The sequence below is a fragment of the Callithrix jacchus genome, chromosome 7, assembly GCF_049354715.1.
Source record: "Callithrix jacchus isolate 240 chromosome 7, calJac240_pri, whole genome shotgun sequence".
Taxonomy (NCBI): Eukaryota; Metazoa; Chordata; class Mammalia; order Primates; family Cebidae; genus Callithrix; species Callithrix jacchus.
In genome coordinates, this window is record NC_133508.1 from 19,985,078 (window position 1) to 20,000,954 (window position 15,877).

The window sequence follows — 15,877 nt, forward strand, 5'->3', positions numbered from 1 at the left end:
TGTTTCATTTGCTTGATTATCAATGTGGGAATGGGTGTAGTGAGGGAAGTCTAGTATAAAACAAGTTGGAAAATCTATTATACCAAAGAGATTATATTAGTGTAGCCTAAAGTTTATTGTATTTGGTTGCACTGAATTCACAGAGTGAGGAGTTAGATCACTGAGTTCATTCAGAGCCTGCAACATCTATTTATGAAATCTTACACATAACACAGGTACAGGTAGTTTGGTTCCCCTGTGGCTCAGGGATGTAAAAGACCAGATGAAACCAGACTAACCTCTACTTCTTAGTGCAAACATCAGTCATATGCATTTCATCTTTTCAGTTTTTGTTTTATCTGCAAATCATTTAATGTTCTTTGTTTAAAGAGACTTTAAATATATCATTGCTACCAACTTTAGCCTTATTCTAAGCAATTATAGGTCAACAAAACCCTATAAGCTTTGCAATGAGCTGAATATTCTCCCCACCCCACAATTTATATACTGAAACCTTAATCCCCAATGAAATGGTGTTTGGAAGCAGAGCCTTTGAGAGGTAATTTGGATTAGATTAGGTCATGAGGATGGTGTTCTCATGATGGGATTAGTGTTCTTATAAAAAGAAGAAGAGACAGGAGAACTCTCTCTCTCTCTCTCTCTCTCTCTCTCTCTCTCTCTCTCTCTCTCTCTCTCTCTCTCTCTCTCTCTCTCTCTGTCTCTTTCTCTTTCCATATACTGCATAGTCATTGCTAGCATCATATGAGTTAAGAATGTGATACTTTAGAAAATACTCTTCTAAGTCTTTGCAAGGCTAAATGAGTTGACCGCATGTCCCTTAGAGGAAAGTGTAAACAATGTGTGAGGACCAGAGAGCCCGTCAAGAATCTTACATTTTTGTCATGCCTCAGTCACACATGAAGTATTGGCCTGATCATGTTTCTGGAGTTTGTTTTACTTCCACATCACAGAACCTATGAAATCAGCTGCAACTCCATCTTCCTAGTTACAACCACCACCAATTGCAGAGTTCAGCTCCAGAGGGAGAAACGTTTTTCTAAATTAGCACTCTTAGTGCTCTTCTCTTTAATGCAAGACATTGGACTTATTTGGTGTATCAAATTTCCTCATTCTAGTGGAGTAATAAATAAAGAAGTAATGAGAATAGGATTAAGAATTATAGACTCTTTTTCCTTCCTTTTTTTTTTATTACTTAGAGTAGTTGTCCTTTTACTTGTCACTCTCTGAAACCATTTTGAGATAAAATGAATTATTTCTACTTTTCCTCATGTGAACTAATCTTTCTCTTTTCCAAGTCATCCAACTCATCCAGGATTTGTCTCCAAGGATTATTTTTTAGTTAAGTTGAAACCAGCACTGTAGGTGCAGTTCAGACTACTGTTTTTGCTGAGTGCAGTGGCTCATTCCTGTAATCCCAGCACTTTGGGAAGCCAAGGTGAGTAGATCACTTGGGGTCAGGAGTTCAAAACCAGCCAGGCCAACGTTGTGAAAACCCATCTCTGCCAAAAATACAAAAAATTAGATTGGCATGGTTGTGGGTGCTTGTAATCCCAGCTACTGAGGAGGCTGAGGCATGAGAATCTCTTGAACCAGGAGGCAGAAGTTGCAGTGAGCTGAGACCCTGCCACACTGCTCTCCAGCCTGGGTGACAGTGAGACTCTGGCACACACACACACACACACACACACACACACACACACAAACAGACCAGACTACTGCTGGTTTTAGTAATATGGAAGAGCAGATAACCTAAAAAATGTAACACTACTTATTCCTAGAAATGCCAAATATAATATTGATAAATAGAAGGTCATTAATTTTTTAAAAATTTTTTTGAAGGACACCATACAAAAAAGACATTTCACAGACTAGGAGAATGTATTTGTCATACAGATAAATAACAGAGGATTAGAATGAAGTATGTGGAATATAAACCTGTAAATTAATAAGTAAATAATAATTAATCAAATTGGAAAAAGATTAGGTGGTATGGACCATAAGTTATAAGCTAGAGGAAAATACCAAAGTGGCCCCTTAAAAATATGTATTTTAAAATATTTTATTTATTTTATTTTATTTATTTATTGTAAGTTCTGGGATACATATGCAGAATGTGTAGGTTTGTTACATAGTTATACATGTGCTATGGTGATTTGCTGCACCCATCAACCCTCATCTAGTATTTAAGCCCTGCATGCATTAAGTAATTGTCCTAATGCTACCCTTGCTCTTGCTGTTCACCCTTTGACAGACCCCAGTGTGTGATGTTCCCCTTGCTGTGTCCGTGTGTTCTCTTTGTTCAACTCCCATTTGTGAATAAGAACGTGGTTTTTGGTTATCTGTTCCTGTGTTAAGTTTGCTGAGAATGGTGGTTTACAGCTTCATGTCCCTACAAAGGATATGAACTCATTCTTTTTCATGGCTGCATAGTATTCTGTGGTGTATATGTGCCACATTTTCTTTATCCATTCTATTATTGATGGGCATTTGGGTTGGATCCAAGTCTTTGCTATTGTAAATGGTGCTTCAGTAAATATACATGTTTATGTGTCTTTGTAGTAGAATGATTTGTAATCCTTTGGGTGTATACATATACCCAGTAATGCGGTTGCTGGGTCAAATGGTATTTCTGGCTCTAGATTCTTGAGGAATCACTGTCTTCCACATGGTTAAACTAATTTACACTCCCATCAAAAATATTTATTAATGTAACAATTATTTAATTTTTATAATCTCAATAATTTCCATAATTAGGAAAATACAAATTAAAATGCCAAGTGTCAACAAGGATGTGGAGCAACAAGAATTCACATTCATTGCTGGTAGAAATACAAAATAATATAGCCACTTTTAAAAAGGTTTGACATTGTCTTCTAAAATTAAACATTGCTTTACCATGTGATCCAGCCTTCACGTGGTTTGGTATCTACCCCTATGAGTATATTCACATAAAAACCTGCATATAGATAGATGTTTATAGGAGCTTTATTAACAATTGCTAAAACTTGGAAGCAACTGAGATGTCCTTTAGTAGATAAATGAGTAATAAACTGGATCATATCCAGAATGAAATATGATTCAGTGCTAAATAAATGAGCTATCATGCTGAGATATGAAGGAAATTTACCTGTGTATTACTAAGCGAAAGAAGCCAATAAGAAAAGGCTGCACACCCTATGATTCTGACAATATGACATTCTGGAAAAAAAAAAACTATGGAATAGTAAAAACATTAGTGTTTGCCATTGTTTAGGGGAGAGAGTAGGATGAATAGATGGAGGATTTCTATAGCAGTGAAACTATTCTGCATAATACTATAATTGCTGATGTAAGTGCTGACAGGAATAGGGTATCAGATTTAGGGTTGCTGAGAACAAGAAGAGACGCCAATATCCAACAAGCATAAGAAAAGATGCTCAAGATGGCCAGTTAAGGAAAATGCAAATCAAAACCACAATAAGACATCATGTCATACCCGTTAGAATGGCCATTTTCTAAATAATAGAAAAATAACATTAGTGAGAATACAGAGAAATCAAAACTCTTGTGCATTCTTGGTGGGACTATAAAGTGGTTCAGCCATTATGGAAAGCATTCCTCAAAAAATTAAAAATAGAATTACCCTATGATGTAGCAATCCTATTTTCAGATGTATATCAAAAATAATTCAAAGCAGGATCTTGAGATATTTGCCTACCCTTGTTCGTTGCTACATTATTCACAGAAGCTAAGAGGTGGAAGAACCCAAATGTCTATTAACAGATGAATGGATAAGCAAAATGTGGTATATAAATACAATGGAAATATTATGCAGCCTTAAGGAGGAAGGAAATCTCATCACATGCTGTAATAACCTAGCTTGTGCTAGCCTAACTGACTCCATCTTAGCTGTAAGCCTGACATGCTCCATCTTAGCTTCTCCCTCCCTGCCTCAGCCCTCTGAGGTACATTACTGGGTCACACTGCACTCAAAGCTTTGAACTGTTAAGAGTGGTTCACACTGTTCACAGTACCTGTAGCCATTGTAACTGTATCTGGCTTGGCAAATCTCCCTGCTATTGTGAATACCCTCCTTGGTAATTGACTATATGGAAAGAGTTTGTGCTAGAGTGAAAGAACATGACATCCTGCTTTAATTAAACACAAACTCTCATTGAAACTTTGACAAAATAGGTCCCTTTCCAGATGATATTTTTGATATAGGATATACAAATAAAAAGTTTACATACATCTTCTAATTTTAACTATATATTTTCAGTAAAACTATGTAAGTAAATTATGCCCTGAAATGTCACAACAAATTTAGTGATCAAATTAGAAGATTTATGTATTTATTTAAGATGAAGTCTTGCTCTGTTACCTGGATGGAATATAGTGACATGATCTTGGCTCACTGCAACCTCAGCCTCCTGGGGTCAAAACGATTCTCCTGCCTCAGCCTCACAAGTAGCTGAGACTACAGGCACACCCAGCTAGTTTTTGTATTTTTAGTAGAGATGGAGTTTTACCATGTTGGTGTGGTCTTGATCTCTTGACTTTGTGATCCACCCACTGTGGCCTCCCAAAGTTCTGGGATTACAGGCATAAACCACTATGACTGGCCATTAGAAGATTATTTTTAAGACCTTGTATTTAAACATTTTGAAAGGGTGATTTTCAAAGAAATTTCTTCCATATATTTGATTGAGATATATAAAATATCCATTAACCTGGCCATTGAATGTTTTGCAGTTCTCAGCAAATTCTCTCATAGTGATTTTTATAATCTCCTGATAGCTTTATTTGAAAATAATTTTTCTCCATGGTTAGTGAATTTTTCTTTGTGATTCAAACTCTGTCCTTCAAGATCTTCAAAATCATCAGCTTTCAAAAATGATAAAATGATTCTCTTTTTAAATTTTTTTGAAATTTTATTATAACATTGGATGCGTCAGATTTCTATGGAAGATAATAACATTCACCTCTAATTGGGTTTTTATTTTTGTTCAGTGACTTAGATTTGAGTATATCCAACTGGATATAGGATGAAGTTCCCAACCTGTTAGGATCAGCGTTTTTTGTATTGTTGTCATTGTCTTTCTGTTTTAGGATAGAAAAATTTCTTTTTACATTTATTTTATTTTGATTATTTTCTATTTCTAGTTTAGGGTGAGGGATGTGGAGGTGGGGGTCTCACTCTGTCACCCAGACTGGAGTGTAGTGGTGTGATGTTGGCTCACTGCAGCCTCAACCTTCCAGCTCAAGTGATCCTGCCACCCCAGCCTCCCATTTGGGTGGGGCTACAGGTGCAGGCCACTATGAGCAGCTAATTTTTGTATTGTTTGTTTCTGTAGAGATGAGGTTTCACCATATTGCCCAGGCTAGTCTCAAAATCCTGAGCTGAAGTGATCCACCTGCCTTAGCCTCTCAAAGTGATGGGATTACAGGTGTGAGCCAGCACGCCTGGGGAGAAAATATTTCTTATCCTTAAAAACTGACTCCTTCTCTTCTATATCTTATACATCTAATATTGGGGAAGAGCATGCTCATTTACTTAACAATGCATGAATCATTTCATACTCACCCCTATGGGATCAGAATACTATTTCCTTGGTCTTAGTCTCTCATGTCGACTGAGCTCAATCTGGTAGCCTAACATTCCTGGTCTCTCTTTGTCTTCTTCTCCTTTCTAGAGGAAGGAAGAACAACAATGGATTAGTGAGTTTTCAAGAAGAACCTTACCTGAGTATGCTTACTGGTCCCTCACCTCCTCTTTACTTTTTGGCATTAACTTGCTAAGAAATGGGAAATCTGGCCAACTCTTTCTTGCTATAGTTTCGCACAGGGAAGCCTGGAAGGCATAGGTTATAACAGGGAGTCTTATTTCTGGGTTTCGAATTTTAGAAGACCACTTGTCTACAGATACAGGCAATTTTCTTCAGGATTAGCTATATCAATACAAAGTTGATATTTTGATCTACTGTCTAAATCTTAGTTCTTAATTGTCTCAACACTTGAGCTAAGAAAAAAGTACTAGTTATTGGACTTTCCCCAAATTCTCAACAGCATGCAAATCCCCAGTCCTCCAGACACTGGGTGTTCAATATTGCTCAGATCTTTGCTCTTTCCTCTAAACCATCTCTGCTTTGGTTTATTAGTTGCCTGGATTAAAGAAAATGCTTATTCTTTTTTTCTAGAGCCACCTACAATTCATACTTCACACTGATGCCAAAAATTATATCTCGAAGTAGAAATTTCATATCTTGGTATTTCTTTGCATTTTTATGTGTTTATTTCAGACTCCCGAGTTGATTTCACCTGGTTCTTTGTGGTAACTGTCTACTCTTCAGTTCTGTATCTGATGACTCACTCACTTGCATGCTTATCATATTGCAAGATATTCTCATGCCAAACTCTCATAGTATTTAAAATAAAAAAAAGTTTAATATATTTCCATGCATTCACACAAGTTTTTTTCTAATTGCCCGTAAAGACCTTGTATTATTTTTCACCTAGTCAGATGAGCTCATCATCCTTTGGAAGTCAGTTTAAACATCAGCTTGCCAAGATATCTTCTTTGACTACCTTCTGATATATGGTTTTCCTCTGTTTTCTTTCAGTAGGCTGTAAAATCTTCCATTTGTTATTTTATTCATCCATCCATCCATTTATTCACTTGTCATTGTTAGCATACCTACCATATACCATGGTCTTTGAATTGTGCTCGGGAGGCAGGAGTGAAAGATGCCATTCTTGTTTCCATAGAGTTATAGCTCTACCATAAATTAATCCCAAATAACTGTAATGAAAGATATATCTGCCCACCTGTTCACTAGACTGTAAACTATTTAATGGCAGAGATGGCATATTTGGTTTGTGTTCTGTGCAGGAAACATTTGAAGGGAGAAGAAAAGGCACACACAGAATGCCTTGAAGGGTAAATAAGGTTTATCTCATGTGAATGGCAATATAGACATAAGCAAATCATATAATAAGCAAATTAATATAATAGGCAAATTGGTATAAGAAGCAAATGATATAATAAGCAAATTGCAATGGGAAGGGGAGAATGGAAAGAGATATATATTATATATTTACACTCACCAGACTATGGAGGATTTACCACCAAACTGGGAAGCAACAGCCTGGGCTCCAGAGTTGGCCACTTGTCCATGCGCAGACGAGGAGAGGTCTCATGGAGCTTCAGTGCAGTCTGGGACCCTGGCTCTTTTTGTAACGAGTTGTTTGGCATGAGGTCCAGTCACAAGGGCCCTTCATGACTGAACTCAAGTAATACAAAAAGGTCAACTTGGTTTTGTGATTGCCTATTGGTTTTCAACAACTAACATATAGGAGTAGATTGAAATAGAGGTTGCTCTGAAACAACAGTGGATGAACACCCAAGTGGCTCACACAACCCACTCTGGGATTTGGTGGCGATTGTTTGTGTCCATGTTCAATTGAGTTCACATTTACTATTTGACTTCTCCTCCATAGTTTGGATTCTCCACATCTACCATGTACATGGCACAGACACGTTATCAATACACATTTATTGAATAGTAATAAATCAGTCAACATCTGTAAATGTCTTCCATCCTCAGTAATTTCAGAATTTGTAATCTTGTTCCAAATATCTAGATGAAGATTTCGGGTTTTAATCTTTCCTGAAACCTTGAATTTTAAATATGTGAAAATATGTGAAACAAAGATGAGGAGATGTTAGATTTATTGTAGCAGTGGAAGAACAAAGGTTATTTACCTAGTAGTTTAGAAAGTTATTTAGATCTTTACAGTGACTCTTAATTACAGAATCTGAAACTCTCTTGGTTCCTGCTGATTCTGTAAGTCCTGGTCTTGGGCCTCCCATTTATTTGGTCAGCTCTGAATAGCCTTTTCAGTAATTTGCATCTGTACCTTCATCATTTTTTATAATCAAAGACATTTATTTATTGTTACTAAAACAAAGCACCTCAATTTTATTTTAGCAGATTAGCAAATACTATCAACTGTTCTGTATGATGTTAATTGTGAGGCATATTTAGAAAGCTTTGTTGCGTAAAATCTTTAAAGAAGTAGAAAATCTGCTAAATGATGCCCGTGTATTATTTCTTACCAAGGTAATTTGCCAGTGGACCTCCCAACTCCACCAGAAACTTCAGTTCCTGTAACATTACCTCCACACAACTGCACAGACAGTGAATTTGTCTGCAGGTCTGATGGTCACTGCATCGAGAAAATGCAGAAGTGTGATTTTAAATGTGACTACCCTGACAAATCAGATGAAGCATCCTGTGGTAGGTGGATTCTTAAATTTTGTTTAAATATTACTACAAAATAGAGAAGAAAATGCAAGTGTAATCTCTATGTAATCACAGCCTAGTATCATATTTAGATATTTTCAACATGAGTTAGAGCAACTCCTTAACGTAACAGTTACTCATACAGAAAATTGTAATAGGAGAGTCAGAATGCATTTTCTACTAGGCCCAATAACAGGTAAATGTCTTTAGATTAATGTTTTGGATTCAAAAATATCATTTTCCCAAACTTTACTTGACTCTGGGAGTAGCATTTAGTAGCTCTTTCCATCCATTCCCTTTAATCTCTACTCCTCACACTATAAAATAGGGAATGTTTGAGGAGGAAGCTTTGTAGTATTGTCAAATTAATTAATTCATTCAAATTTTGCCATTGCCAAAATGCATATATAACATTAGTACTATTAAAATATGCAGAATTCATGAGAAAATCTGTCTTAATGCAAATGGGACCTTTATCCCTTGTGTCCTGGTTTTCACCTGCCAATTCAATGGCACCTGCCAATTCAATGGCTTTTACTAAATGGATCAAAGGCAAGTTATTTAACTTAAAAGTGGACTTCTCAGTCAAAGATGCAATCTGAGAGGAGAAAAATTAATCTGTATCTGAGTGAGCAAAGCACAAGATCAGAAGGGGTAAATACTTTGTAATATCGTTCCCTTCCCTGCCCTTTATGGAGTAGCCTGTGAATTGACTGTACCATCATATTTCTCCAGTGTCTTGATAATATTAAGGGCTCAAAACAGACAGATAACTCAGAGAGAACAATGAAACTCTTGTTTTATGTCAACCTTGTAAAGAAATTCTATGATTTAAGAAATCGAATGAGGTGCATATTTATTCTTTTTACCCAGAAAAAAAATGTTTCTTAATGTACAAATATACCACTAATAAACTATCTAATCTAGACTTAAAAACTCATAAAATCAAAGCTGACTCACTTCATGCATAAGATGAGACAGTAATTAACTCCGGCTAACCAGGGATTTATATCATGCATCACAGATGGAAAATAATACAGTGGAAGGTGTGGTGATCTTCAGACCTGCTCGTGGGAAGGCATTTGAATCCCCTTATGATCTTATATAAGTTGTAGTGTTTGTAAGAGTTTACATGAAACCTAATTAATGATACATAATGAGTATCTTTAGGGAATACCGAATTTCCTCTAAGTTCAACTTTGTCATTTTAGTAATGTCATTTATGATTAGATGGGAAGTTTTGATAAATTATTTAAATGTTCTGAATGAATGTCTACTATTGTTATTTTTAATCAAAGAATTTTTACAATTTTGAAAACATACAAATGATTCATTACCATTTTGTTTATGAATAAACTGAGAGCTTGTGTCCTTCACCCTTTAGTAAGATTAAATATTATGACAAATCTGCTCGTAAACTATAGAGGTTTTCTAATTGATTTTAACATTTTTGATAAAAACACATCACATGGCCACAGGCAGTGGTTCATGCCTGTAATCCCAGTACTTTGGGAGGTGGGCATATCACTTGAGTCCAGGAGTTGGAGACCAGCCTGGCCAACATGGCGAAACCCTGTCTCTACCAAAGAAAACGTACACAAAATAGCCAGATGTGTCTTTAATCCCAGCTCCTTAGGAGTCTGAGGCAGGAGAATTGCTTAAGCCTGGAAGCGAGAGCTGAGATCGTGCCACTGCACCATGGCCTGGGTGACAGAGTGAAACCCTGTCTCAAAAAATAAAATGATAAAGAACACGTAACATGAGATCTACCCTGTCAACAAAATGTTGAGTGTACAATACATTACCATTGACCCTAGTACAATGTTGTACATCACATCCCTAGAACCTATTAATCTTGTTTGACTGACACTGTATATTTTCCAATAGTTCTTTTAGAAGTCTATAGTTTATATCTTTTACATGATATGAAGAACAGAGATATATTAAATCCTAAATCCCTTCACAAGATAAACATAGTTATATAATCTGTATTAATGTCAGAGATTAACTAATATACCTGAATGTTATGATTAAAAACACTTTTTTAGGCCTGGCACTGTGACTCATGCCTGTAATCCCAGTGCTTTGAGAGGCCAAGGTGGGCAGATCATCTGAGGTCAGGAGTTCAAGATGGCCGACCTGGTGAAACCCGTCTCTACCCAAAATACAAAAATTAGCTGGGCATGGTGGCAGGTGCCTGAATTCCAGCTACTCAGGAGACTGAGGTAGGGGAATCTCTTGAACCTGGGAGTTGAAGGTTGCAGTGAGCTGAGATCACACCACTGCACTCCAGCCCGGGCGACAAGAGCAAAACTCCATCTCAAAAAAATAAATAAATAAAATTGAATGTTTTCTTTTCAGATTTTATATTAACTGATATCTCATATACCCATTTCTAAATGGTCATAGTGGTATGCTGCCACTCTTAATGCCATTTAAAAGCTAGAGTGCACGCCAGGTTTTCTATAGTATACGCAAGAACTTCACTGAATTGAATATTTGTTTTTTATTCAGCAGTGGAAGATTTTAGACAGACACATGAACACATTCAGAGAGAGAATTCAGAGAACAGTTTTACACGTAACCTGTACATTTTTAAAAATCCCTGGCCCTGTAATTTCCCGTGGTATTAGAATAAAATTTTTATGAGAGTCTGTAAAACTTTCTAGGAGACAGGTCCAATATAAAAGTTATTGGAAATCTCATTGCTTAAGCTGTAGTTGGGAATTTGCGATAACCCCTTCAGAGACTGGGAAAAGGAGAACAGACTGGTCAAAACTTGGAGATCGTGCAAGCAATGTAATTGTTAAGTTCAAAGAATCTGGCAGTGTTTAATGGAGATGCTTAAATTGCTGCTTTAGAAGCTAATTAAAATCTCACCTCTTCATGAAACCAGATTATTAGTATATGCATTTTTCCTATGTTTTCTTTCTGTAAATATTGGACTAGAATAAACCTAGATTTCTTTGAAACTCTTCCAGCGATTTTGCAAACCATTTGCCTAATTATTTCAATAATGTTTAAAAGTTACACTGTAATTAAATAAAAAGAGGAAGAATGTGCTGATTAAGATTGTGAAGATAGTAATTTCGACTTATTAGCTCCCCTTTTCTTTTTCTACCCTGTCCAAGTTATGGAAGTTTGCAGCTTTGAGAAAGGAAGCCTGTGTAAATGGTATCAACCAATCGCAATACATTTACTTCAAGATTCAAACACATTCAGGTGGGGACTTGGGAATGGGATTAGCATTCATCACGGGGAAGAAAACCACAGGCCATTGGTGGATCATACAAAGTAAGTGACCACGTATTTTGAACATGTCTCTCGGGAAATATGTATTAAGTGCCTTCCAAATTTCTGACCCCACCACCTTATCCTAGGCCAATGCTGTCGTAAAGATGAATGTTAAGTTGAAAAGACCAAGTGTTTTCTTTTATACAAAATGGAAAACGTGTCAATTAAAGAAGCAATGAATGCTCTCATGAATCTCATAGAAATCAGAGAAGAGTATGAATAAGTGAACAGCATAATTTAATATCATCACTCTTTTAAAAGCTCTGTTAAGATGTTGTTTTAAACATGATCTATGCATTTCCTCCTTCCCAAACCTCTCTTCTCCTTCTTCTCTTTTCCATTTCCTCCGCCACCTCCTCCTCCCTTTTCATCTTCTTCAGCCTCCCTTTCTTCCCCCTCTCCTTTACTTTTTTCTACTTTTTCTCACTCTGATGTGTATTTGTTATACATGTATGAACACAGGTAAATATGCAGATTTTCAACATTGATGAAAAGGGTTTTCCACTTTTCCATAAATCATGCCATTAAATATTCAGCATTATTTGCATTTCACTGTAAGTTCTTTCGACAATTTACTAATCTGTTCTCAACTAGTGGATTTTCCAGTGAATGTTATATTATCTCAATGTTATAAAATTGCTTCAAAGAAGAAATATAGTGGCTACTGTGTGAGAACCCTTTTGTAGGCACTAGAAATAAAGGAGTGACTTCAACAGATGGTGTTTGCTCTCATTAGGGAGACAGGCAGTAAGTCAATAAATAGAAGGTGTGGCAGGTACTGTAGCCATTCGGCTACACAGCAGAATGGAAACAAGGAAAGGGTTTATTAGTGATGGAGGGATTCTTTCTGAATGGAACCCAAAGGGAAAGGTCCTGAGCCAGGACCATGCCAGCATGGCTGGGGTGGGATAAGAAAAGCAAACTGCACGACAAATGTAATTTTTTCTTTATTGTATTGACTATTAAGGCTTTTTGTCCATTTTTAATTTTTTTCACTTTTGTGAAATGCGTGAATATTTTATAGTGTTGTAAGCATGTTTATGTATTTTATATACCAAACTTTTCTGTTGTTTACCACTTTGCTCTTTATGTATCCCAGGTAACAACTTAATTTTTATCACAGTGACTGCATGCCTCTAGTCTAAAAGCCTCAAAGAGAATTGACAGTCTTACAATGACAAACAGCTGTTTGTATTCAGTAATGTCAGTCCAAATCCCTGGAGATACCCTATTATGTCCTAAGATCATATAATTACTCCTCTATACTTTTCTCACTTTTATTAGTGACTGGTTGCAGGTGTTAGTCCATATTTATAAAAGAATATAGAGTCATTTCGTGATTCAAAAGCTTTAGACTTCCTCTGTTCACATACTCTTATGAGGAATGGAACTCTATTCCTCTCCCTAAATTTCTATTTCTCTCCTGCCCATCATTCCGACTGTGTATATTTATACATAGTTCTGTTTAGGTTTTTAGCTTAGCAGTATTCTGATTCTTTTTAAATTTCTAAGCTAGATATTGTATGACTGTATGACTATTTACTTTGTTAATGATATTTTTATGTGTAAATTAATAAGCTTCTCACCTTTCATTTTCTGTAGATGTTTCATGAACTTAATAATTTTTCCCAATATCAATTGGAATATCAACTTGCATTCCTCAAAACCAAGTAGGGGAAATGACTTATATTTAGTAATGGTGCTAGGATTTTTTATTTTTCATATAAAAATTATATAAATTTAAAAATTGTACCATGTTCATTTGTGTAACTATGCTCTGTGATGTTGAGGTGAAGACAAAACAATGCATTTCTCCAAACTTACTTCCATCATTAAGTGACACATGACTTATAGTTATATAGTTACCCAGCCTGTTTTTTATTAGGACTTGTTTATAGGTAGCAGAATGTAAGACATAGGTGGAAGTATTAATTTTACCTTAGAAGAAGGATATTCCTTGCTGTATAACAAGCAGAGAGAACGAATGTATTGGTACTGACTCAGATGGATTTATGAACTGAAAAAATTTAAGCGACATGACATACAAAGTAATGATAATTATAGTTTCCAATATTAATGTGCCCATCTTTCAAGTACAGGAGTACTAGAGTACCAATTTTTCAAGTACTTATCTCTTTTTTTAAATTAAAATATTTTTTTTGAGGAGTCTCATTCTGCTACTCAGGCTGGAGTACAGTGGCTCAATCTCAGCTCAGTCCCACCTCTAGTTTTAATTTTTGTGGATACATGGTAGGTGTATATATTTATGGGCTACATAAAGTGCTTTGATACGTGCATGCAATATGTAATAATCACATCATGGAGAGTGGGGTACCCATCCCCTCAAGCATTCATCCATTGAGTTACAATCCAGTTACTCTCTTTATTTTAAAAGGTACTGTTAAGTTGTTATTGACGATAATAGCCTGTTGTGCTGTCACATAGGTCCTATTCATTCTAATTTTTTGTACTCATTAATCATCCCCACCTCCCTGTCAGCCCCCTGCTACCCTTCCCAGCACAAGTATTCATCCTTTTCTGGCTTCTTTTTCATGTGTCATTTTCCTTACCTTTTCTTTACATTTTTTCTTGTTCATTTGCTCCTCACATTTACATGGGAATAATTATTTTCAGTAGGGATTTTGTGACCTCATTTTGTTCTTTGTTATCATTTATTTTGGTATCTTCTCTTTTTCTGACGTTCGGTAACTAATAACTTTCCCCTGTTTCACAGACCACAGTTCCAGTGAGTGCCCAAGTCCTGTGACATCCCATCTTTCTTCCTCTTATTCTGATAAATCCAGAGAAATGTTATTGCAGATATTCTTATGTTAAAGAATCTTGTAAAAATCTTTATGCCTTTTACATCCGTCTCCACAGTGAAAACTTCATAATCCCCACACTCTAGCTGCTGCTTCAAAGAAAACTAATGGTGTCTCTGCTGCTCTGTCTGGGGCCTCCTTCTGGAGATGAGACTTAGACCCAAGAGATTGGCAATATATTTAGCATCCAATTATTTTCTTTAGTCTGATTTTCCTCCCTCCCTGCTTTTGGAACTCTCTTTTGTCATTGTTTTTGTTTTGTTAAGATGGTGCCAGCTTTTGATGTAATATTTTGTTTTTTGTTTTTTAAATTTTTTGCTTTAAAAAATTTTACTTTTTTCCCTTGGGCTGCTTCTCACACACACACACACACACACACACAAAAGCAAAGGACACTTTCAGAAGGTTTTTGTGGTTGATATCAATAAATGGCATCTCATGAATAAGCTATATGTCCATCAAGAAAAAGTGAACTGGAATTTCACACATAAGTGGTAAAGGTAGAAGGGGCAATGTGTCGATGTAATAGAAGGTAGTAATATGTTTGTATTTACTCCTACCCTACCACCTCCAATAGACTGAAAATTTTCTGAGGAATCCCAGGAGAGATGATTTCCCAATTTGTTGCATTATTTTCAGGCGTCCAGTACATAATAGGGCTCAATCATTATTTGTTGAATGAATTGGTTGCTAATTAGCCTCAAATATTCGATGTTTTAGTTATAAGCTACAGAACACAAAATTAAATTTTAAATAGAAATTCTTAATAGTCATATAATATTTAACATATGGACTGTACATGACAATAAATCATGGAGAAGAGAACAGCCCCTAAACTTATATGTTCTCTCATTTTTCTCTTCTTTTCTCTCTTGGCTCTTTCCTCAGCCAAGGAAGGCTTGGTATTTTTTTCTTTCATCAAAAAAAAAAATAGTTCTTATGCATCAGATATCCTACTGTATAGCTTACAGTAAGATTCTAGGCTCAGTTTTCCAAATTTTATTGTTTATATTTGAAGGGAAACTTTTCTAATTTTAAAATGGCTTTTCTCTCTCAGGCATCTTGTTATAGAAATTTAAAGCCAGGTTCTTAAGGATATTGTTTCAGAAATATTCTCAAAATTAGTTTTAAAAATTGGAAGGCTTTGTGTCAGTTCTTTCTTCTCTCTTTCTCTGATCCCAGCTCTCTTGGAGACAAAGACTACTGGCTAAGTAAAGTAAGGATTATTTATAAGCAAGTATAAGGTTTAAAAAAACCCATAATAATATATTTCAAAATATTCTCTTGCTTTATAGACTTAAATCTAGAAAACCCACAGTAGGATACGAATATGCAGAGAAATTTTAATTGTGTAGTTGAGTCTTAGGCAAGGTCTTAAAATGCATATTTTTATCACGAAAATGACATGACTACTTGATATTCTACTTTTTTTTTTTGCATCCACAATTTAATGGACTGTCCGTGGCACATCTGACGTGA

General features: G+C 35.8%; 1 protein-coding gene across 3 annotated transcripts in view; it reads left to right on the top strand.

The window, feature by feature from the left end:
* The window catches only part of MALRD1 (MAM and LDL receptor class A domain containing 1), a 619,714-nt gene that overhangs the window by 192,405 nt on the left and 411,432 nt on the right, over nucleotides 1–15,877 (top strand). For all 3 annotated transcript variants that reach the window (XR_013520422.1, XM_078332925.1, XM_078332926.1), the window contains exons 21-22: nucleotides 8,100–8,276; nucleotides 11,414–11,576. Coding sequence is in view for 2 of the 3 variants with exons in the window: in XM_078332925.1 (XP_078189051.1) it covers nucleotides 8,100–8,276; nucleotides 11,414–11,576 (340 nt within the window). In the remaining variant the exon portion in view is untranslated. The remainder of the gene's footprint in view (nucleotides 1–8,099; nucleotides 8,277–11,413; nucleotides 11,577–15,877) is intronic.